Here is a 23,773-nt window from a genome sequence, read left to right on the forward strand (position 1 = left end):
AGCTCAGACTTCTTATACAGCAGAATATCAGATAACCAGTTTGCCTAGCTCAATTAGCTTCAACAGCTGTCTTTTCCCACCTTTATCTGCGGGTCAAGGAATGGTCAAATACTTGTGAATTCCACCATTTAACCATCTTCCCTAAATTATCAGTACATTCCTCCTGACTTGGCAGAACAATTCAGTGCTTGTGTGTAAAACACAAACTCTTGAGTCAAGGTGAAAGGTCATAAAATAAGCCTGAAACAGCTCAATGTACATAATGGCTGTGCTTATATTAATAGCTCCAAACATCTCCCCCTTTTTTATTTTTTATAACCCCAGATTATGCTATATCTAGGACAGAAGGACCATGACTGTCTTATGTTGTCTTCTGCTAGAGCAAAGCCTTACCTGTCATTGGCATGGAGCTTCCATCAGCACACCCTATCTTAGGTTGACTTTCTCCCAGAAGATCTTACCCATCTTGACTACCCACCTCTCTTAGGGGAGGGAACATAATCTCATATTATGCACAGTAGCCTTGACTTGCCACAAAGATTTCATAAGTAACTTTCCTGCCACTGGAAGAAAACAAAGACATAGGAGGAAAAGCATGCCAGGTCCTGCTAAAACACTCACAATGGAAGTGATAGAGGACCACGATGGTAAGGTGGCTCTCAGCAGTTTTAGAATATCTGTCACTGCTTACAGGGTGGAAATGCTTGTGGAGAAAATTTTTCCTCCATTCTATTATCTCTTGGCAGTAGCATTTTGGCATTGGTAGAGCATCCACCTTGTCCCAAAGGACATGGTCACCTACTTGTACATACCCAGACTTATCATTTTTAACAAAACAAATAGGCAACCAGCTTCCTGATCCTGAATAATTAAAATTTGTCACCACTTGCATCATCAGGTGTTTTGAAGCAGACCGAGCAATCGGCGACAGAGTCAAACTCTGGGACCTGTGTCTTCCCAACAGGACATTTAGTCTGTTAGTTGGCACCAGAAGGATTCTTAACTTTTACTCAAGGTTATCAATGCCCATCCAGTAATTTATTGGCCACAATGTTTTCTTTCTTAGATCTAAAAGCATGGTAAACTTTTAGCTTTTAGCTCAGGAGCAAACCTTTAACCTGGCCTAATCTCTTAGCCAGGGATAGCTGAATTATTTGTTCAGGACAAGAAGATGAGCTAAGGGTTGTTGACCAAGATGCTTTCCCACAGAGCAGGGAGCCTGCACTCTGGTTTCCTACATACACTCATACGCATAAAATAAAAATAATAAAATGTTTTTTTAAAAATAAATTTACTAAGGACTGAGTGGTCTGTTATGTCTTTCTCCCTATCCTCCCAGCTGTCTCAACTGGTTGTCTGTTTCATCTGAACACAGAACCTTCCTTATGAGTTGCCTCTGGAGAGCAGATTAGAGAATAGAAAGGAGGTTGAGGTTAGAGTTAAAAGCAGAGGAAGTTGAATGTTCTTAAACTTAAGGGTTTCTGCATTAAAACAACCATTAACTACATTTCTTATGGGATTTTCTTGGATCATCTGCATTCATCCCCATGTTCCTACTTGGAGGAATTCTGCGTTGTCATCTTGTTGAATGACTGCAACCTGTGTCTGTCACTCCATTTCTTAAGGGGCAAGTGAGGTGACCTATGTGTGTCTTCCTGGATACTTCTGACCAGGACCTGGAGTCTAGATCAAGAGAGGCAAAGACAAGATGGCCAGAATTTTATTTGCTAGTGTTATAGCCCTGTCTTGGCCAGACTAAGAGACCACTTCCATCTACTGTTTTTTCATCAGGCTGCTTTGCACCCTAGCTGTCTCCTTACCTTATGCTTTAAGCTTCCCATTGATTGTTTGCTCCTAATGTGCTTTGCTTAGCATTGTGCTTTTCTGGTGTTCAAAACCTGTAACAAATGTGGTAGAGAACATTACAATCCAAACACCTCTCATGGGTTGGTACTGGGAAAATATAGTCTTAGTGCTATTCCTTTTTCTTTTATTTGTTCCTTTTGTCTTTTATCACTACTACTACCAATAGCCCTTCCTTAGATACACCATCTTGGGGCTGGGAGGTGGCTGGTTTGGGTTAGGGGTTAGTTTGTTTTTTGGTTGGCTGGTTGGTTGGTTGGTTGGTTGGTTGGTTGGATTTTGGTACTTGCAATTAAACCCAGAACCTCATAAATGCTAGGCAACTGCTCTATGAGTAAAATGTATCCTAAAATGAATTATTGTATGTGTTGTGTGTCTGGCATACAGTAGACACTTCAAAAATTAGGGTCAGTTTGCACCTACCTTTTAGTTTCCTTACTAGATTGAAGTGAATCCATATACAATAATACATTTGGAAAATACCCTGATTTCAGTAGCATATTGACAGGTCTTCTCCAGAAAAATAGATTTTATTTTGGTAGAGTACCACTTATTTAGGATTTAAGCTTCTCTTTGTGCACAAAATAGTCTGCTGACTTTATTTCTTCCCTTTGATATTTTTTCAGGATTGAATGAAGAGATCTTAGAGGAAGAGGATTTCTGTGTGTGTGTGTGTGTGTGTGTGTGTATGTTGTTTTTTTTAAAAAAAATTAAAAACACTTCAAAGGTAGGAAGCAGGCTTCCAGATGGTTCCACCGATTTGCCTTGGAGCAACCACTTATCAGGATGTTCCTTGAAGAAAGCACACAACAGACTAAGCATGTTCATCTTTGCTTTGCAGGGTAAAATTCATTCCGCCCTTGTGACTGATAGATTTATAGCCATCTATGTAAATTGCTGAATTGTTAGAAACTAAGAGAAAAGACTCAGTTTTCAGTTTGGGGTTTTGACACAGGGTCTCACAACCCATGCTGGCCTCAGTTTCTCAGCAGTCCTGCCTTAATCTCCTGAATGGTGGACAGGCATGAGCCGCCGCACCTCAGTCTTGTTCTTCTACATTACTAGTTGGGATTTTGATAAAGATGATGTAGTTCTGCTTACAAACTAGATTGGAGTATTTTCTTAAAGCTTAGCTTTTTCCTTCACTTATAATATTGTGAAAAATTATATAATTCTTTGATCTCTTTCAGAAAAGAAGAGAGGAGAGCACTAAACTAAAGGAGGAGGGAAATGAGCAGTTTAAGAGAGGAGGTGAGTGTACTCCCCTTGTTGAGGCCACGCCAAAGAACACCCGGGAATGCCTGGCAAACAAGCTGTTTCCTTACAGTGCTGCTTCCCGACACTGGAAATTTTGTTCTGTTCCAGCTTTAAATGGTCCTCAGCTGACAGTGGCCAGTTACCACATGTCTCTTATACCTGCATAGTTTTTCTTTTCTGTCATTTATCTTTTACTCCAAAAACTGGGGATAAAACTCTTTAGCTGTTGCCTGGGAGACCCTAACCTTAATGAATTGCTGTAAAAATAGAGTCCCCATTTCTCATTTTGTTACCTGGCAGCATAGGAAATAATTTACATGGGTATTTTTTGTTGTTTTTTTTGTTTTGTTTTTTCTTTCTGGTTTTTTAAGCCAATGTCCTGCCTTCTATCTCAGGCTAGACTAACCTATGGTACTCCTGCCTCAGCCTCCCAAGTCCTGGGTTTACAAGGAGTGTCACCATAGCCAGCTGGTTGCCTTTTTCTTCAATTGTTGTGTTAGCTGTTAGTTTCTGTAACAAAATACCTGAGGTAGGCTAACTATAAAAAGAAGAGGCTTATTTAACTCATAGTTTGGGAGACTGAAAGTCCAAAAAGTATAGTGCCGGCTCTGGTGAGGGCCCTGTGGCGGATGGTGGATGGTAGAAATGTATGGAAAAAGAAGAGATAACATCTCAAACCAAACAGCCACAGATAGACTAATGTTTGCTGCCCTACAAATTCACTCCAGTGCACTACACTGGTTCCCCCTCCCAGGGTGGCACCACCAGTGACCTAAGGACTCCCAGTAGACCCCACTCTTAAAGAGCCCCTCCCACCATCGCAAAGAAGAACAAGTTCCCAACACATGAAACGTTGGGGAAACAAACTGCATTCAAACCCTAACAGTGCTCTTTGTGTCTTTGCATTTCCCATATCTGCTTAAGTAGGGGTTCATTCTAATAACTTGGAGAAATTATTTGATGTTATGTTAGCTGCTGTCACAGTTCAGTGTACGTATGCTTTAGCAGTATAGTAGTATTCATATTTTCTCGTGATTTGTAGATTAATTTTCTCTAAAAGTAGTTTTTAGGCTGGGCGTGGTGGTGCATGCCTTTAATCCCAGCACTTGGGAGGCAGAGGCAGGCAGATCTCTGTGAGTTCAAATCCAGCTTTGTCTACATAGTGAGTTCCAGGACAGCTGCGGCTACAGGGAGACCCTGTCTCAAAAAGACCAAAAAAAAAAAAAATTAGTTTTTAAATTTTAGTTTTTTTGTTTTATGTGTATTAATGTATTGCCTGCATGTATGTAAGTGTACCCATGCCATGCAATGCTGAGGTCAGAAGAAGGTATTGGATCCCCTGGAATTGGAGTTGTGGACAGTTGTTAGCCGCCATGTGGGTGCTAGAATGGAACCTGGGTCCTCTGCAAGAGCAGCCAGTGCTCTTAACCACTGCCCCTCCTCCAGAGCTCAGGACTGGGCCCAAGACTATGTACATACTAGGCCAGCATTCTGTCAGTCATTCTGTCAGTAAGCTATACTCCCAACCCTTCAATTTTTTTCTTCACCTTGAGGCATGGACCTCAGAATTTAGTCTTTCATCTATCCAGTTCCTTAAACGCCTTTGGAAATTTCTTTCTAAGTTATTAAACCAATTGAAAGCTGAACAACTAGGGCATGCTGCTTCTCTGAACCTTGAACCTGGCAGCGTGTTTAGTAGTTCACCAAGCCTGGTGAGGAGGGGAGGAGCAAAGCACTATTTCTTTACTGAGGGAAAAGGGAGAAATGATGTTTATTGCCTGAAACAATAGGCTAGGCTAGGACTATCTTTTCATTTGAAACTTTGACCCTGTGAATGGGAAGCAGTACATTCTGAGATCTACTAAATAAAATCATAAAGACTGCTTCTCCTTTACCTTATCATCCTCAGATTACCTAGAGGCTGAGAATTCTTACAGTCAAGCCCTTCAGATATGCCCATCCTGTTTCCAGAAAGACAGGTCGGTTCTGTTTTCAAACAGAGCTGCTGCAAGGATGAAACAGGTAGGAATCCTTGGCTTTTTCTTCAGTGCATGATCTTCCATTGTTTCATAGGGTAGTTTCTCTCCAAAACCAGCTTAAAGTTGTGGTTTCTCTTTTCCTGCCCACATATTTCCCTGATGAAAAGGTGTAGAGAAGCAAGAAAAGTATTTTGGAAAACTTGACTAAGGCCCCTGTAAATACTCTTCATTAAAGCATCTGAGTGAATACTTTGGTGGAAGGCAGGCTGACAGAGTTCCCTCTAGGGCAGATTAAAGACTCAAAGGCTGGGGATAGTCAGAGCTCATGACTAAAAGGTGCTTATTACTAAGGCTCTGATTTTTTCTGTTAACAGTATGAATGCAAGGAGAAGTGACTAACACTTGGGACAAAAGGTGTCTATCAGTGCAAGCTAGGTGTTGGGGAAAAGTACTTTGTATTTTCCAAATTAAGAACTTGGTACAGCAGAATGTGTGGAGTACAGATGTGTTTATTTTTACCATGTTGGGACTATTAGTAAGATTCGTTATAGATTTGTCTGCTTTTCCTGTTTAGTCAAAATAATTAGTATGGCTAGATTAAAATAATGAGATTTATTTATTTATTTATTTATTTATTTTTTGAGACAGGGTCTCCCTGTAGCCCCAGGTGGCCTGGAACTCACTGTGTGGACCAGGCTGGCCTTGAACTCACAAAGATTGACCTGCCTCTGCCTCTCAAATGCCAGGATTAAAGGCATGTACTGCCACGCCTGGCTTGAACATTTATATTTAAAGTCAAAGATGGTCATCCAACATTCTGTTCATACTGATGTGAGAAACTGAGCACCAGAAAAGGAAAGTAGCAGAGCCTATATAAGTCACACTGTGCCCTAGAGTTGGACCATCTTTGTTCTTCGTGCAGGATTCCACTTCAGGTGTAATAGTATAGCAGCTAGCCAATGTGAAGAATAATCAGTTCCATTATCCTTTGTGTCAACTTTGTCTATTGACCACAAGTGTTCCCTTGTCAGCATTCTAATGTAACTTGTCCTACAGATGTCTTAGAAGCTGCTTGCTCATTTGAGGTCAAGACAAACTCACATTAACTTTGAATTTTATATTGGATGTAACAAGTATTTTCATGTGATTTTCTTGGACAACATTATAGCTCCTAGTGATCAGATCTTGCCTTTTAATCCCTGAGATCAATCTAGAGGAATGCATATTAATGTTGCCTTTCCTTTTAGGACAAGAAGGAGATGGCCATCAGTGACTGCAGCAAAGGTAAAACTGTTGACATATAAGAGCATTACCTCAGCTAAATAGGCAAATTCAGGTGTACACACTTACATATCCATCCCCTTCCAGTGGAGCTTTTAAGGAAGCTTTATGGCATGGCATTTTCAGAAGTACTTTGTTGGAATCATCTTAAGAGTAAGCATGCTTTCAAGTGAATTTTCTGTTTCTCTTATTAGTAAATATATGAAGAAATATTTTAAGTTACTTTGGCATCAGAACTCGTGTGGAACAGAATTTACCTCCTGTAGCCTCCAAATTATCTTCCTTTGTGACTCTAATTAATTGAAGATCTTAGTTGCTCTTGGCCTTTATGTCCATGGGTGGGGAAGGGGCACAGCTGAGGGACAGGTTTGGTTTGGTTTAGTTCGGTTCGGTTCGGTTCAGTTTGAGTTTGAGACAGGGTCTCTTTATATAGCCCAGGCTGGCCTGGAACTCACTGTGTGGCCCAGGCTAGCCTGAGAGTCCTGATAATCCTCCTCCCTCCCAAGTGTTGGGTGTGTTGTGTGCCACCACAAGACACCAAGGGAGTCTATATTAGTGAGTCTCTTCTGTAATCAGTCTTGATACCTACTTACCATCATGCTAGTTACCCTTCCAGTGAATTAAGCCTGTTGCTGTATGATATCCAAGTTCCATTAAGATGTTTTTTAATTGTAGTGAACTCACAAATAGAAACATCACACAGCTAGATTAAGGCAGCCACTCAGACACTTGACCAGTTCCAAATGCTGTGCATCTCACTAAACTTGTATAGTTAGAATGGCCATTCTCAAGTCATAGAGCTTCACTCAGTGTTTTCACTTTCACTGTCAGTTTCACTTTTGTTTACTTACCCACCATGAAAAAACTGAAACTGGAAAGAGTAATTCGATGCCCACTTTCACGACACGTTTCCTATAGCCAGCATTCCGTCCTTTCTTTTTCTACTTTCTAAATGTTACAGTATACCCACAGTGTGGTTGTTAACATATTTACATGTATACATTATAGGCTAGCTAGGATCTGCATGTGAGGGGAGGACATGCTGTTTTAAGTCCATCCATTTTTGTGCAGATTTCTTTCTTTATAGGTAAATAATGCTCTATTTTCTATAAGTACCACATTTTCAATATCATTCATCCATAGATAGATATCTAGGTTGGTTCCATTTTCTTGCTATCACAAGTAGAGCAGCAGTAAGCATGTAGATATGCAACTATCTCTATGGTAGGATATGGAGTTCTCTGGGTCTTTGCCTAGGACTGGAGTAGCTGGGTCATTTTTTTGTTTTTTGTGCAGCAGTTTTTTGTTTTATGTGTTTTGAGTGTTTTGCCTTCATGTCTGTAAGCGCAACGTGTGCATGTACTGCCCACAGAGGCCAGAAAAGGGTGTCAGATTTCCTGGATCTGGAGTTATGGATGGTTGTTAAGTCATCATGTGCATGCTGGATGCTGAACCCTGGTCTTCTACAAGAGGACCCAGTGCTCTTAACTGCTGGGCCATCTCTCCAGTATCTGTTTCTAATTTTTTGTGGAATTTCCAACTTGTATTAATTTGCACTCCCACCAGCAGTAAATAAGGGTTCCTTGTTCCTCACATCTTCTCCAACATTCGTTGATTTCTTGATGATAGCCGTTCTGAATGGGGTGAAATAGTATCTCAGAGTAGTTTAATTTGTTTAACTTGCATTTCCCCAGTGACTAGGGATGTGCACTTTTTTTTTTGGTCTTTTTGAGAGACAGGGTCTCCCTATAGCCCTAGCTGGCCTGGAACTCACCATGTAAACCAGACTGCCTCTGCCTCTGGAGTGCTGGGATTAAAGGTACGCGCCACCACATTCAGCCTGGGATGTGCACGTATTAAAACAGTGACCATTTGTGTTTCTGGTTTTATAAATTGCCTATTCATTTCATTAGCCCATTTGTTGATTGAAAATACGTCCGTGGTATTTAATTTCTGCAGTTCTTTGTAAATGCTGAATATTAATTCCTATCTGAAGTATAGCTGGTAAAGATTTTCTCCCATTCTGTGAGCTGTTTCCTCTGCTGATGGCTTCTTTTACTATGCAGAAACATTTTAATTTCATGTAGTCCATCTGCTCACAGTTGGAACTAGTTCCTATGCTGTTGGAGTTCTGTTCAGAAAGTTCTTACCAAGCCCAGTGTCTTGAAGGGCTCTTCCTATTTTTTCTCTAGCAATTTTAGCATTTCATTTATCATTTAAATTAAGATCTTGATCCATTTCAAATTGATTTTTATATAAGGTGAAAGATGTGAATCCAATTTCATCCTTTTTTAGGTGGCTATCCAATTTTGCCAGCACCATTCGTTGAATAGGCTTTTTTCCGCTGCACATTTTTGTCTCTTTTTGTCAAAAAATTAAGTGGCCATAACTGTTGGTTTATTTCTAGGTCTTCTATTCTGTTCCATTGGTCTACCTATCTGATTCTATGCCAGTGCCGGCCTCCTCAGGCACCCCACTTATATCCACAGACACACACATAATTTAAAATAATAAAAATCTTTTTTTTAAATTAATGTAGAACACTTGATTGAAAGCCCAATAAAGATGAATTTTAGAACACTGGTTCAGTAAAGGAAGAGATTAGTACAGTGACCTGGTTTTACAGGAGTTGGAAGGAACAGTGTAGGTCTAGTTGGACATGTAAACCCACCCAGTCATCAAGACTTAGAAAGAGGGTGGTAGAGTCTGTCAGCAGCAGTTATCCTTCAATTCAGATCTCTCAGTTGTTCTCTGTGTGCCTAAGCTCTATATTCTGGAGTGGGTGAAAGACAAGATCCCAGAAAACAGGACTTGGTGTTGAGTCCAAGGTTTGGCAATCCAAAGCCAGATGTAGGCTGCCACCTGTTTTTATACCACCCACAGATTTTGACATTTTCATTGTTGGAAATTAAAAGAAAAATGAGGGTGTTTTGTGAAAGACATGAAAAGTATAAGAATCCCAAATTTCAGTGTCTATAACATTAATATTTTATTTTATGTGTATGAGTGTTTTGCTTGCATGTGTGTAACTGTACCCCTGTTGTGCAGTGCCCGCAGAGGCCAGAAGAGGGTGTCATCTCCTGGGACTGGAGTTACAGACGGTTGATAGTCAACATATGGGTACTGGGACTCAAACCTGGGTCTTCTGGAATAACAGCAAGTGTTTCTGTTTTTTGGGTTTTTTTGTTTTTTGTTTTTTTGTTTTTTTCTTTCTTTTTGAGACAGGGTCTCCCTGTAGCTCCAGCTGCCTGGAACTCACTCTGTAGACCATGCTGTCCTTGAACTCACAGAGGATCCGCCTGCCTCCTCCCAAGTGTTGGGATTAAAGGCGTGCACCACGAACCCGGCTAGCAAGTGTTTTTAACCACTGAGCCATCTCTCCAGCTCCTATAACATTTTTTAAAATATTTTATTTATTATTTTTACTTTATATGTGTATGCATGTATTGCCTGCATGTAGGTGCACCCATGTTGTGCAATGCCCAAGGAGGACAGAAGAGACTGTTGGATCCTCTGGAACTGGAGTTAGGGACAGTTGTTAGCTGTCATATGGGTGCTGAGATTCAAACCTGGGTCTTCTGCAAGAACAGTCAGTGTTCTTACCCACTGTGCTATCTCTCCAGCCCCTCTGTAACATTTTTTAAAGAAAAAACAGTCCAGGTCTTTTATTCCTTTTTGTACATTAAGCCATGAATTCACAGGGAATAGGCTCCAGCAGCTCAGCTCCTTTCCATTAGTTTTCACAAAGTATGCGTCTCTGGGTGGAGGGGACTGGCACTTCAATTGAAACCAGGTTCCTTTCTCTCAAGCTTCCTGTTTTCCTGATCAGGAAGCTGTCTCAGCTCTTGAGTGCATAATTATGCTCAGTACGTATATTAATTTTCTTGGCAAGAATATTTCCCTTAACCTGCTTGTTAGCAGCAATGCCAACAGAATGCTGAATGATGTTGTAGACTCTCCCAGTTTTGCCAGGGTAACTTTATGGGGAATTCCTTTTTGAGCAGCACCCATTCCCTTTATCACCTTTGTAGATTTGCATGTGGCTGAAAGAACAACTTGTGTTTTACAAGGCCTAGAGAACACACAGTGGGGCCTCTCTTTTTCTCTTTGTGTTTCTCATTTTGGTAAGTCACTAGAAGGTGGCTCAGCTCTATAACATTTTTAATGAAGCAATCCTTATTTCTTTCCCCATTGTCTACATCTGCTTTGGTGCTTCGTGGTTGAGTAGGTACGACAGAAGTTCTGTCTGGCCTTAAAGCGCAAAATCTTAACAAAGAATGAAGCTTGCCCACCTCAGATGTAACAGATGCCTTTTCCTTACATATCCTCAGTATGGTTGAAGAAGGAACGAATGAGCTGTGCCTGGTGGCACTCACCTTTGATCCTAGGGAGACGGGCAGATGAACCTCTGTGTTCCAGGCTAGCCAGTGCTATGTGGGGAGAACCTGTGTCAAAAAACAAAAGAATGCCCCTTTGATATAAACTCACTTCCCCTAGATGAGGAACTCAGGGAGTCTGTTGGCTACAGAGTCCCAAACCATGTCTCGGGAGGATGCCTGTGGGTGGCCTGAGCAGCAGCTGGCTTCTAACATCATATTCTTAAAATTATTATTGCTTCATCAGTGTACACCTATGCCAAAACTGCAAACGGTACAATTTAAAAATGTGTAGTTTACCATATGTCAATTACATCTCAACAAACCTTTTAAAAGATTTATTCATTTAAAGCAAAAAAAAAAAAAAAAAGAATGAACCAGTATAGCCAGAGATACACAGCCCCTTCTATGTGATAATAACAATTTCTTCTCTTTTTTACAGCAATTCAGTTAAACCCCAGCTACATACGTGCAATACTGAGGAGAGCAGAGTTGTATGAGAAAACAGACAAACTAGATGAAGCACTGGAAGATTACAAATCTATATTGGAAAAGGATCCATCAATACATCAAGCAAGAGAAGCTTGTATGGTAAAACTTCTTTGTTTTTGTTTTTGGTTTTTCAGACAGGGTCTCACTATGTATCCCTGCCTGGCCTACAACTTCCTATGAAGACCAGGCTGGCCTCAAACTCACAGATCTGCCTACTTCTGCCTCCCAAATGCTGGAATTAAAGGTGTGTCCCTACACACCCAGCCAAAACATAAATCTTTTTTAAGAAATATTTTCTGTTCCTTTTGTTTGATACTCAGTGACTGTAAGCTTCAGGTCACACTAAATTCCATTTTTATGCTTATCAAAATGCATAGTAACCAGATGTGGTGGCATGCACCTGTAATCCCAGTGCTGGGGCAAGAGAATCATGTGTTTGAGTTCACCTAAGCTAAAAAATAAATTAAAGTGGCTTCTGTAGGCATTGGGATTAACAAGAAATGCTTTCATTGTTCTGTTCAGGAAACCTTGTCCTCTGTTCTTATACAGACTAGTACCCAGTGATTCTTAGCCTTATGGGTGATAGATTTGTAGTTTTCTGTCCATCTTTCCTTGTTTACTCACCAGTATCTGTGGTTTCATACGCCCAGTGCATTTCCAGTTGAACATATCCTAGCTAACCTCCTTTCTTCAAATGGCTGTTATAAGCACTCACTATTACTGTTTTCTTCCTCACTTACTAGGGGTAGTGGGGAAGTATGCCACAATGCATGGATGGAGGCCAGAGAACAGCTTCATGGGAATCCACAAGGAGTCCAGGGATTGATCTCAGTTTCAGGCTTGGCAGCAAGTGCCTTACCCACTGAGCATCTTGTGGCCCTTTTTTTTTTTAATGTATATATGAGTGTTTTGCCTGCATGTATATAAATGTACCACATACATGCAGTGCCCTCAGAAGCCAGAAGAGGACATCCAATCCCCTAGAACTGAGTTACAGAAGGTTGTTAGCCCCCACGTGGTGCTGGGACCCAAAGCTGGGTCCCCTTCAAAAGCAGCCAGTGCTCTTAATTACTCAGCCATCTCTCCAGCCCCCTTTATTATTTTTAATACATGGAGCAGCTCTAACATATGTACTACAGAGGGAGAATAGACATTTATGTGTTAATATCCCCAAAGTAAGGGATGTTCAGATAAGTTTGAAAAACCCTGACTTTGACATACTAAAGTTTTTAGGGATGGTAAGGGGGTGAAACTAAATCTTGATGTATAGCCCTGGCCTGCTTTGCTAATGCAGGACGGTGTCTGTCCTAGTTTGTTCTTCATTGCTATAACAAAACACTCTGACCACTGCCAACTTGGGGAGGAAAGGGTTTATTTATCTTACATCTCCTGGATCACAGTTCATCAGGGAGCCGAAGGTAGGAACTCAAGGCAGGAACCAGAGTACAGGACATGGAGGAACGCTGCTTACTGGCTTGCTCCCCTAGCCCCTGCTCAGCTTGCTCTCTTATCCAACACAGGCCTACCTGCCCAGGGGTGGCACTACCCACAGTGGGCTGGGCCCTCCCACATGACTCAACAATCAAAAAAATGCCTCACAGACATGGCTACAGGCCAGTCCAATGGAGGCAATTCCCCAATTGAGGCTCCCTTAACCCAGGTGTGTCAAGTTGACACTAAAGCTATCCAGCACAGCCTCAAACTCAGAGAAATACTCCTGCTCCAGCTTCCAGAATGCTGGGAGTATAGGCAAGTACAACTATGCCAGGCTTACCCCCCTTTTTTCACAGGGTCTTCCTAGTCCCAGCTTGCCTGTAACTCATTATGTAGACCAGGCTGGCCTCAGTCTCACAGAGAGCTGCCTATCTCTGCCTCCCAAGTGCTGGGATTAAAGGTATGCACCACCATGCCTGGCAATATTTTGTTTTTTGAGATAAGGTCTCTCTATGTAGCCCTGGCTGGCCTGAAACTCACTGTGTGAACTGAGTTCTCAAGAGATCCATCTACCTGTCCTTCCCGGGTGCTGGGATTAAAACCATGCACTAACATGCCAAGCTAAACAAAACTCTTTTCTTTCTTCTTTTTCAAAACAAAGTCCAGCTCTGTAGCACAGGCTAGCGTAGATCTCCTGCTTGAACCTCTGGGATTATAGGGATGAATGTACTACCATACCCAGCTAAAACCATTTTTTCCACTGGCAGACTGAACAGACTTACTAAGAGTGGATCAAGAATCCCCAAGCTGCAGCAAGAGGTTGCAAACCAGCAGGCAGGGGAAGGCTATTAAGTTACCAACATTTACAATTGGGAAGATTAAACAAAAATCAAGTCTGACTCTCCTTGAAAATTAGAAGAGTGGACATAGTGGGTCCCTCTCCTTGCATGCTGGTACTCCCTCCACTGAAGCTGTCCAGGTACACTATTTGACCTCACCTCTCCATTCCCTACATCACCTTTTCAGCTCATCTACAGTTTCTCCCCAGTTCCCAAGGACATTTGAACCCTACTGCATAAGATTTCCCATCATTCCTACAGAGCATACCTGCAGATTGTTTACTGTCAATAAAAATAGATAAGCAGACTTACTAACATTTTTCTCAGTGTTGATAAGAATACGTTACATCTGGGGCTGGAGAGGGCTCAGCGGTTAAGAACACTGGTGGTTCTCAAAGAAGACCCGGGTTCAAATCCCAACACCCACATGGCAGCTAACAACTAACTAGTTCCAGGGGATCCGACAGCCTCTTCTGTCCTCAGGGCTTGCATGACATGGGTGCACTTAACCTACATGCAGGCAATACACACCTACACATAAAATTAAAATAATAAATAAAAAATATTTTTTTAAAAAAGAATACTTTACATCTAGAAGAAAATGAGTAAAATTCTTTTTTTTTTAATTTATTTTTATTTTATATGTATGTGTGTATTGCCTGCATGTAGGTAAGTGCATCCATGTCGTGCAATGCCCGCGGAGGTCAGAAGAGGCTGTTGGATCCCCTGGGAGTAGAGTTACGGACAGTTGTTAGCTGCCATGTGGGTGCTGGGATTCGAACCTGGGTCTTCTCCGAGAACAGCCAGTATTCTTAAACGCTGAGCCCTCCCTCCAGCCCTGAATAAAATGCTTTAAATGTGTGGTAGAGATGATTGCTCAGGCCTATAATTTCAGCACTTGTAGCCTGCAGCAGGACTACTACAGTGACTTTTAGGCTAGGCTGCTACAGAGTAAGACCCTGGCTTCAAAAACAAAAACCCCAGTTCTTTAAAAAAAAAATCATAGTTTAGGGGCTGGAGAGACAGCTCAGCAGTTAAGAGCACTGACTGCTCTTGCAGAGGACCCAGGCTCGATTCCCAGCACCCACATGATGGCTGCAAACTGTCCTTAACTCCAGTTCCAGGGGAATCTGAAGCCCTCTTCTGACCTCCGCAGCATTGCACGACATGGGTGCACTCACATACATGCAGGCAATACACTCATACACATAAAATAATAAACAATATTTTTTTTAAAAAAAAAACATAGTTTGTCGGGCGTGGTAGCACACGCCTTTAATCCCAGCACTGGGGAGGCAGAGGCCGGAGGAGCTCTGTGAGTTCAAGGCCAGCCTGGTCTACATAGTGAGTTCCAGGACAGCTGGGGCTATAGGGAGACCCTGTCTCAAAAAGACCAAAAAAAAAAACAAACCATAGTTTAATTAGGCTAGAGGGATGACTCGGCAGTTAAGAGCACTGGCTGCTCTTGCAGAGGACCAGGGTTCAATCCCAGCACTCACATGGTGGCTAACAGTCGTCCGTAACTGCAGTTCCAGGGGATCCAGTGCCGCCTTCTCTCTGCTGTGGACACTACACAACATGGGTGCACTTACATACATGCAGGCAGTATGCTCATACACATAAAATAATTTTTAAAAATCTTAGTTTAATATATCGTAGCCTTTTTCCTTGCCAAGTTAGGGATTTTTTGGTTTTGAGACAGCACCAGTTGACCAGCTCCCTATGTAGTTGAGGATAACTTTGAACTTCTCATCCTCTTGCCTTACTTCCCAAGTGCCAAGATTATAGGCTTATACCACCATCCCAGTTTATGTGATAACTGAGGATGAAATCTGGACCTCATTCATGCTAGACAAGCACAAGCACTCAGCTAGCTGAACTATATCCCTAGTCTTCTGTGAAGGTGCAAAATATATATATTAATTATATTTATTATATTACTTTCCTATTACTGTGATAAAACACCATAACCAAAAACAACTTGGGTAGGACAAGGTTTATTTCAGCTTACAGAACATCCTTCGTTGAGGAAAGGCAAAGCAGGAACCTAGAGTCAGGAACTGAGACAGAAACCACAGAGGAATGCTGCTTACTAGCTTGCTCAGCTACTTATAAGGCCCAGGCCCACTTAAAGATGGCACCACCCACAGTGGGCTGGGCCTTCCTACATTAACCGACAATCAAGAAAATGCCCCATTGGAGAGATAGCTCAGCAGTTTAGAGTGCTGGCTCCCCTTGCAGAGGACTGCAGTTCAATTCCCAGCACACACATGGTGGCTAACAGCAGGCTATAATTCCAGATCCAGTGTCCTCTTCTGGCCTCTGAAGGCATTGCACATACATGGTACACTTTCAGGCAAAACACACACATAAAGATAAAAATCATTTTTATTTTATTTGTATGAGTGTTTTGCCTGCGTGTGTGTGTAAGTATACCCATGTCATGCAGTGCCTGTGGAGGTCAGAAGAGGGCGTTGAATCCCCTAGAACTGGAGTTATGGACTGTTATCAGCTACTATGTGGGTGCTGGGAATTGAACCCAGGTCTTCTGCAAGAGCAGCCAGTGCTCTTAACTGCTGAGCCATCTCTCCAACCCCATAAAAATCTTTAAAAAATTTTTTTAAAAATGCCTCACAGACAGGCCCATAGGCCAGTCTGATGGAGGTAATTACTCAGTTGAGGTTCCCTCTTCCCAGGGGTCTCTAGTTGACAAAACTAACCAGTACACATGCAAACTTTTTCTAAATTTTGGTTTTATGGGATGGAGAGACGGCTCAGTGGTAAAGAGCCCTAGGTGCTCTTGCAGAGGACCCAGGTTAGATTCCCAGCACCCACATGGCAGCTAACAACTGTCCATAACTCCAGTTCGAGGACATCTGACACCACCTTCTGTCCTCTGTTGGCACTACACAACACAGGTGTACTCACACACATGCAGGCATAATAATACTCATACACAGAAAATCAAAATAAATAAATCAAAATAGTTTAAAAATAATTTTTTTTTAATTTGGTTTGGTTTTTTTGAGATGGGATCTCCATATATATAGCCCAGGCTGGCCTGGAACTCATGGTGGTGCATGTCTGTAAACCCAGCACTCAGAAAGCAGAAGCAGGTGGATCTCTTGAGTATAAGGCCAGCTTGGTCTAAAAACCTTAAAAAGTGAGCCAAGAACATAACGGTTAACAGGCAAGACTTTCCCCTGTTGTAGCTCATTTACAGCATACATAAATGCTTTCCTTTTATTTATCGGGATCATATACATAGTTAACATGCTTTTTACATTAGATTTTTAAACATTTCTTAATTTTAAATTAAAGGCAAAGTATTTTTCATCAAACTCTTTCTCTTACTCTTTCAGAGATTACCTAAGCAAATTGAAGAACGCAATGAAAGACTAAAAGAAGAGATGTTAGGTAAGTTTGCTTCCTTTACTTTCTCTTGACCATAAATAACTAGGAAACTAGAGTAGGGGTCATGGTATTTTTATTCACTTGGAGAACACAACAGTCCAAAATCTCTTTGAGTGGTAGAGTATTTTTTAGCATAGACAAGGCCTTGGGCATGATCCCCAACACTGCCCCCCACCAGTGTGTGTGAGAAGCCTGTTCCTTTGTAGCAGCAGGGACTGATCACTTGCTGAGCCCATTTTTTTTTTTAAGATGTATTTATATATGTGTGTGTGTGTGTTTGAGTATGTGTATGCCACATGTGTGCAGGTGCTCACAGAAGCCAGAAAAGGCTTGTTTTGGATCCCCTGGTATTATGGGTGGTTGCAAGCCATTCAACGTGGGTTATCTGGAAGAGCAGCAAGTGCTCTTAAGTCACTGAGCCATCTGCTTGACCACTTTTAATTCTAGAAGTAGTATCAGAATCCAAATTCCTACTTTGTTGTTCTTGGAAATTTTTCTTGCATTCAAGAATGCAAATAAGGGGCTCAGTGGTCAAGAGCACTTGGCTGCTCTTGTGGAGGACTCAGGTTCAGCTTCTAGCACCCAAATGGTAACTGACAACTCACACACACATACACACTAAATTAGTGAAATTTTAATTTTTTTATTTTTCTTTTGGTCTTTTTGAGACAGGGTCTCCCTGTAGGCCCAGCTGTCCTGGAATTCACTATGTAGACCAGACTGGCCTTGAACTCACAGAGATCTGCCTGCCTCCCGAGTGCTGGGATTAAAGGCGTGCACCACACTTGGCATAAAAATGTTTTTAATTGAATAAGAATTCCAAAACCCTAAAGAATCTGGTATAAACTGACTCTTACTCCCAATTGTCAATTCCACATGAATAAAAATTCCCATCAGTCATTGTTGGTTTAAGCACTAAGGAGTCAAATTTCCTTGTTATAGGAATGCCTGCTTACAGGTTGCTTCCACACACAGGGCAGCTAACTGGGAGGGTAACAGGTGTAGTTAAGAGGCCAGGCAATGATGCTGATGTAAGTCTCTGAACTACCTTTGATTACAAACAGAAAAGCCTGTAGGTCAGAACATTGGCCATCATTTGCAAATGTCCTTATCTTGTATGCTGTTTTGGCCAGAAAATCTTTCAAACAGGTATAATTGTGAAAAATCTGTATGTGTACATTAGTGGTTCTTCCTTGATCTCTTGTCATCCACTCTTGAACTGTAAGACAGATGATGTCATCTACCTTCTTTCAAAAGTACCGTAGGCTACATGACTACTTTTCACACTGAGAAGCATGTTTAAGTGGCAATATTCCTCCGATTACTACACATGGTGTTTACAGTGCTGTTTTTTCATCACTGTCTCAAGATTCCCATCACCAGCTGCAAAAGAAAGTTACCTTTGGAAGCTGACTCACAAAATAGGATACATAGACCATCATCACCTAAGAGTGGCCAGAATGCTGTTTCAGGCCTACCCACCCCAAACATGCTGAAACAGAAATTGGGGTGGGACCCAGAAATCCAAGTTGTGACAGGTATTTTGTGTTTTGACCCACACAAGGTTAATGACCCCTCCTTGGGAATGTGACTGCAGAGGAGTCAGTGTGTGGGAGAGGCAGCTCAGGTGAGGACCCACAGGCCACCGTAGGGTGTAGCTGCTATACCACAGGAAGGGGCCAGGAGATTTGGCTCAGCTCTGAGAGGCACCTCTGTGCAGAAGCAGATCAGTCACAGAGTTTTACTTCTTTCCTTTATGCTGTAACTCAAAAGCAAACATTTTGGCATGTGTGCACTTCGGTTCACTGGACTTCGTACCACTAGCAGCTTTCTGTGGCAAGCTCCTACTTGCCATGTGTCACTTTTGGACAAGTTGCCACTGGTCATAGTGGTATATGCCTGTCATCCCAACACACAGGAGGATTATTGCCACAAGTTCAACACCAGCCCAGTGATCAGGCAAGTCTACACAGCAAGAAAGACCTTGTCTCAAAATATATATGCATTCCTGTTTATCTTCAAGGTAAAACTCCTGATGCAAAGTCAGGATCTCCCAAGAGATATTTACATAATGAATCGTTTGGTTATTGTGATAGTTACTGCTTTGAGTCAGAGAAACTAATACTGATCGGAGCTGGATCTGGAACTGGATATCTAGTCCTACGTTGTCTTGTCAGTACAGCAGGTTTCAGCTTTTCTCTACAAGGTTTCATCCATAGTTTCAACTCTAAAAGGGATGTATTGGCGTGTTCAGGCTGAAGGTGCCAGGCTTGCTACAAGTGAAAACAAGGAAATCCTATTGCTGTCAGAATAGGGGAGGCATAGAGTTCAGCATCTTGGGACAGGTATGGCAAATAGGCTGCTCTGGGACAAGGAGGGCTGCTTTAGTCTCTGCGTACTAATCTAAACAGCAGGCAGGAAAGTGTATGTGATCGTGTATTCAGCACACTCTCCAAAGTGGCTGCTGCTCTGCCATCATCACAAACAGCAAAAAGTGACTTTTTCAGACACTAAAAACTTGTTGATTCCACCATACCATTCTGCCCCATTCCTTAGAGTTCTTGCTGCTGGGCTCTGCTTCCAGAGCCTCTTCACCCAGCATGCTAGAAATGTTTGTTCCCTGAATAAATGGCCTCCTTCCCATTATGCCAGACAACTTTACAGCTGCCAGAGCATCCCCAGGCTCTGCTATTTTGGTCCATTCTCATTTTGGTCCATTCTTCACTTTGCCACAGGGGTGTCAACTTTGGAAACTGTTTCAAGTTGTTGGTAGACTTCTGTGGCATGACAGCCATAGACCACCAGGCCTGGCTCAAGAGAGCGTGGTAGGATGCACCCTCCTGTCATCTTGCTCACCAGTGGATGTATGGCTCAACATCTCTGCCTGTCTTTTCCCCCATTAAATTCCATTTATTTTGCTGTGTAGAACCTGACTTGCACACTTTTATATCTGTACCATACACAGGAGCTGCACATGCAGTTTGTATATGTTGGAACGGAACATTATGGCCCTTCCTACTGTGGAAACTTACTGTCTCTATTAGGTATTCGCTACCTGTCAGAGCAAAGGGTCTCCCATTGTAGCCTCAGCAAAGCCATAGGGAGCCAGAGTTGCAATCACCAAAGAGGCTCATCTGTCCCTACTTGCCTAGGCAACCCATGGGAGGGGTGACCTCTGCTTGAGCATGCTGATGGATTCTAGTGTCCTCTGCATCTGGAGATGTGTGGAGTTCAAAGCTTCCTTATACAAACAGGTCCTTCAGCCAACTGGACAAAATGAGAGCCTAGAGAAGTTTGCATACTTTTACTAGCTTTATGTACTTAAAAAAAGTTCCTTCAGCACAAACCAGCCTGAAGCCAAGCCATTGGTCCCTGTGGTCAATGTACTATGGAGCATGGAGGCATGCCAGCCATTTTATCACTTGGTTGCCCAGGCTAGGTTTGTGCTATTTGAAAATTACCTGAGGGCAATTCTTCTGCCTCAGCCTTCTGTTTGCTGGGATTACAGGTATGCACCACCACACCTGTCCCAGCAATGACATTAGGTTTCTTTAAGTGTTTTTGTCCTCTTTTCCAGCCCTAAGATAGCTGTTGAGGCTCTGGGGCTAGTAGTCAGTCAGGTTTCCCTGAGGATGCCTGTCTTGTTTTTGCATGCTGTGATTTCCCTGCTCCCCCATCAACCCAGCATCTGCCTTCTAAAGCTGTGTTCCTGGTGTTTGACTGCTCCTGGGTGCACATCCCCTAAGTATCTACAGTGATGCTCCTAAGACAGCAGCAGTGAACATGTGTGCCCCGGATTTCAGATTGGGGTGCCTGCTGGAGAGTGAGCACTCCAGGTTCTGAGAGAGATTAGCCTTTATCCAAATATGGCAAGTTTCTGTGGACCAGATCCCAGGAGAGAGTGCATAAGTTCTCACTGTAAAGACCATCATGCAACTTAATAAATTCTTCACCTGGGCTTTACTCTGGTGAGGGACTCAGGGTGGAAAATGCTGATAGCAAGTGGGAACTTGGGAAGGAGACTTGGGGGGCTAAACATGGCCGCTTTGGCTGTGAGGGGTGCTCTGGTGCTGCAAGTGAGTAGTGGGTAACCCATTGTTCTAATTAGGAAAATCCTTGGACTGTGGTGTCCAGTGAGCTGGAGGACACTTTGCTCACTCTATCCATGTCCGGAAGTGCTCACTGTCTATAGCTTTTGACAGAGAAGCTGACTTAACATAGTAGAGAAAGGTTAAATTTTGTATTCTCCCATCCCAGTCAAGATTTCCCAAAAACCTTCCTAGTCTTAAATAATATTCCATCCCACTGCCCCATGGATCTCCAAAATCTTGAGGCTCCAGCTTGATAGACAAGCACTATGGACCTTACATGTCTTTAAACAACAATTAAGAATCCTGATTTATGATGTGTCTTCATTTAGGCTTTGCAACATGGATTACCCAAGTAGTAAGTAAATCCTGAAGCCGAGGCAGGGGACACTGAACTATTGAGATTGATGGCACTGTGCTAATGAGCAAGAAATGCCAAGTGTGGCATGGAGGCTAAGGATGTGCTTAAAAATGCAAGAGGCTCAGTAGAAATGTGTTGGATTGAATCCAGCAGGTGGCACTGCTGGTTTCTGGGGGCAGGTGTTTTAGAGGAGCCAAGCCAGGCTCCCTCAGGAAGCAGCAGTTGATTTTCTCAGTGCTTGTGCTGGAAACCCTAATTCTTTGATAGTTCTGGCCAACTTGACGGGAGACATTGATCCCCCTGGAGAGAGCCTGCAGGATTTCCTAGCTCTCTACCTCTCAAGGTGTGAAGTTAGTAAAAGCAGGAGGCATTTCTGTAACTTCTCTACTTTGTAATCAGACAAGAGGTAAGGCCAGCTAAGGCATCTTCTCACTTCTGTTTGTTCCTGTATTCATTTGAGTTTTTATTTTTCTATTGCAGGTAAACTAAAAGATCTTGGGAACTTGGTTCTACGACCTTTTGGGCTCTCCACAGAAAATTTCCAGATCAAGCAAGATTCTTCTACTGGCTCCTACTCCATCAATTTTGTTCAGAATCCAAATAATAATAGATAACAGAGATAACAATAGTTTTAACAGCTGGCTGAGGTTCTGTGCTGTTTGCAGAGGGCAAGACCCTGCCAATGTCTGTTTATTTAAAAGCATATTACCTAAGAGAAGGGCTGTAGTAGAGCCTGTGCCGCCTTCTCGCTCTTGTTTTATGATCAGGGTGGAATGTGCCTCCTGATGTAATGAGCTCATTTGATTTCCATTTTAAGGTGGTGTTTGTGCAGCTGTTGTCCTGGTTCTGGCTGTTTTTATCTGGAGGGAAGCCTGCTAGACAAGGCTGAACTCTGGGACACGCAAATGCACTAACCAGCAAAAGCCTCTCCCTAACCATGTGCCCTGTCAGTTGGGTAACAGCCATACATATTGGACTGGGTCCCCTCCTGCTGTTCTCCCTGCTCTCACCCTAAGGCTGCAGTGCAGGGGCTCTGGGGTTCCTCCGTGGCAATAAAAGCTTTCCGTGACAGTCTGGCCTTCATTGTGAATTTTGTCCCCATGACAGCTGAAGCAGAGTCTGTGACCATCAGAGCTCATTTCTGCCTTCAAGCAAGTCACTGATTCTGAGTACCACGGATCTGCCTCAGGCTTATTGCTGTTTAGGTGTATCTTATTTTTATGTGTCTGAGTTTATTGCCTGCATATTATGTAAATATACCCATGTCATGCAATGCCACTGAGGTTAGAAAAGGGCGTCAGATCCCCAGGAACTGGAGTTATGGACAGTTATTAGCCACCATGGGGATGCTGGGAACCAAACCCAGGTCCTCTGCAGCAGCAGCCAGTGCTCTTAACCACCGAACCATCTCTCCAGCTCCTGCTTGGGTGTTTGAAGAAATGATCCTGTGTGCGAGAATTCAGAAATTTTGCCTCATAAGTCATTCAGGGCCCTCAAGACTTGTACAGTCACTGTGAAATCAATTGTTCTGACTCTATAGAAGATAACACTACATTTAGGAAACAACTGTCAGGACTTTTAAAATGAATGATCTGTGTCCCCAAAGAACAGGAAATAGCCGTTTGTTCACTGTGGTGTGTGTGAAGGCACAAGATTGATGTCAGATGTCTACCATCAGTCATTCCTTTTTGAGACCCTCACTGAACCAGCAAGCCCCAGAGGTCCTTCAATCCCCACCTCGCCAGTGCTGAGATTACAGACACTGCAACCAACCTTTTACATGGGTTCTGGGTATCTGAACTTGGCTTCTCATGCTTGGACATCAAGTATTTTATTGACTGAACCATCTCCCCAGCCCAAGGAGATTCTACTTCTTAAGCATCTCCCTCCTTCCTCTAGCCCCCACACTGCAGTGTTACAAAACAGCAAGCACTGCACCAGCATTTCATGAGCCAGGCTCAGGCTGTGTACATCTGGAAAGGAAGGGATCTCGTGGGAGTGTTTAAGCCTCCAAATCTAGAGGAAAAGGTAGATTCTAAGCTTTTGTGTATACTTGGCCATAGAGAAATCCTGAAATGGGCTGGAGAGATGGCTCAGAGGTTAAGAGCACTGACTGCTCTCAGCAGAGGACCCAGGTTTGATTCCCAGCACCCACATAGTGCCTAACAACCATCTGTAACTCCAGTTCCAGGGGATCCATCGCCCTCTTCTGCCCTCCAAGGGCATTGCCTCGACTCCCCAAAGTGCTAAAATGATAGGCATGTACCACCTGGCCAGTGATATAGTGTATGTTCTAATTACAGCACTATTAGAATGGATCAAGAGCATTTTCAATCTCCTTTTAGAATTGTTTTGGGCCGGGTGTGTGGCGCACATCTTTGATCCCGGC

At 42.7% G+C, this 23,773-nt stretch overlaps 1 protein-coding gene across 2 annotated transcripts in view; it reads left to right on the plus strand.

Annotated features, from left to right (window-relative positions):
• Ttc1 (tetratricopeptide repeat domain 1) overlaps nt 1–22,455 on the plus strand; it is a 39,470-nt gene extending 17,015 nt beyond the window's left edge. For both annotated transcript variants that reach the window (XM_008821661.3, XM_008821660.2), the window contains exons 3-8: nt 3,054–3,114; nt 5,030–5,142; nt 6,347–6,383; nt 11,199–11,347; nt 16,884–16,938; nt 21,865–22,455. In XM_008821661.3, coding sequence (XP_008819883.1) covers nt 3,054–3,114; nt 5,030–5,142; nt 6,347–6,383; nt 11,199–11,347; nt 16,884–16,938; nt 21,865–21,998 — 549 coding nt within the window. In that variant the 3' untranslated portion in view covers nt 21,999–22,455. The remainder of the gene's footprint in view (nt 1–3,053; nt 3,115–5,029; nt 5,143–6,346; nt 6,384–11,198; nt 11,348–16,883; nt 16,939–21,864) is intronic.
• Nucleotides 22,456–23,773: the final 1,318 nt, after the last annotated feature.

The sequence above is a fragment of the Nannospalax galili genome, unplaced genomic scaffold, assembly GCF_000622305.1.
Source record: "Nannospalax galili isolate Female #2095 unplaced genomic scaffold, S.galili_v1.0 scaffold667, whole genome shotgun sequence".
NCBI classification, from domain to species: Eukaryota; Metazoa; Chordata; class Mammalia; order Rodentia; family Spalacidae; genus Nannospalax; species Nannospalax galili.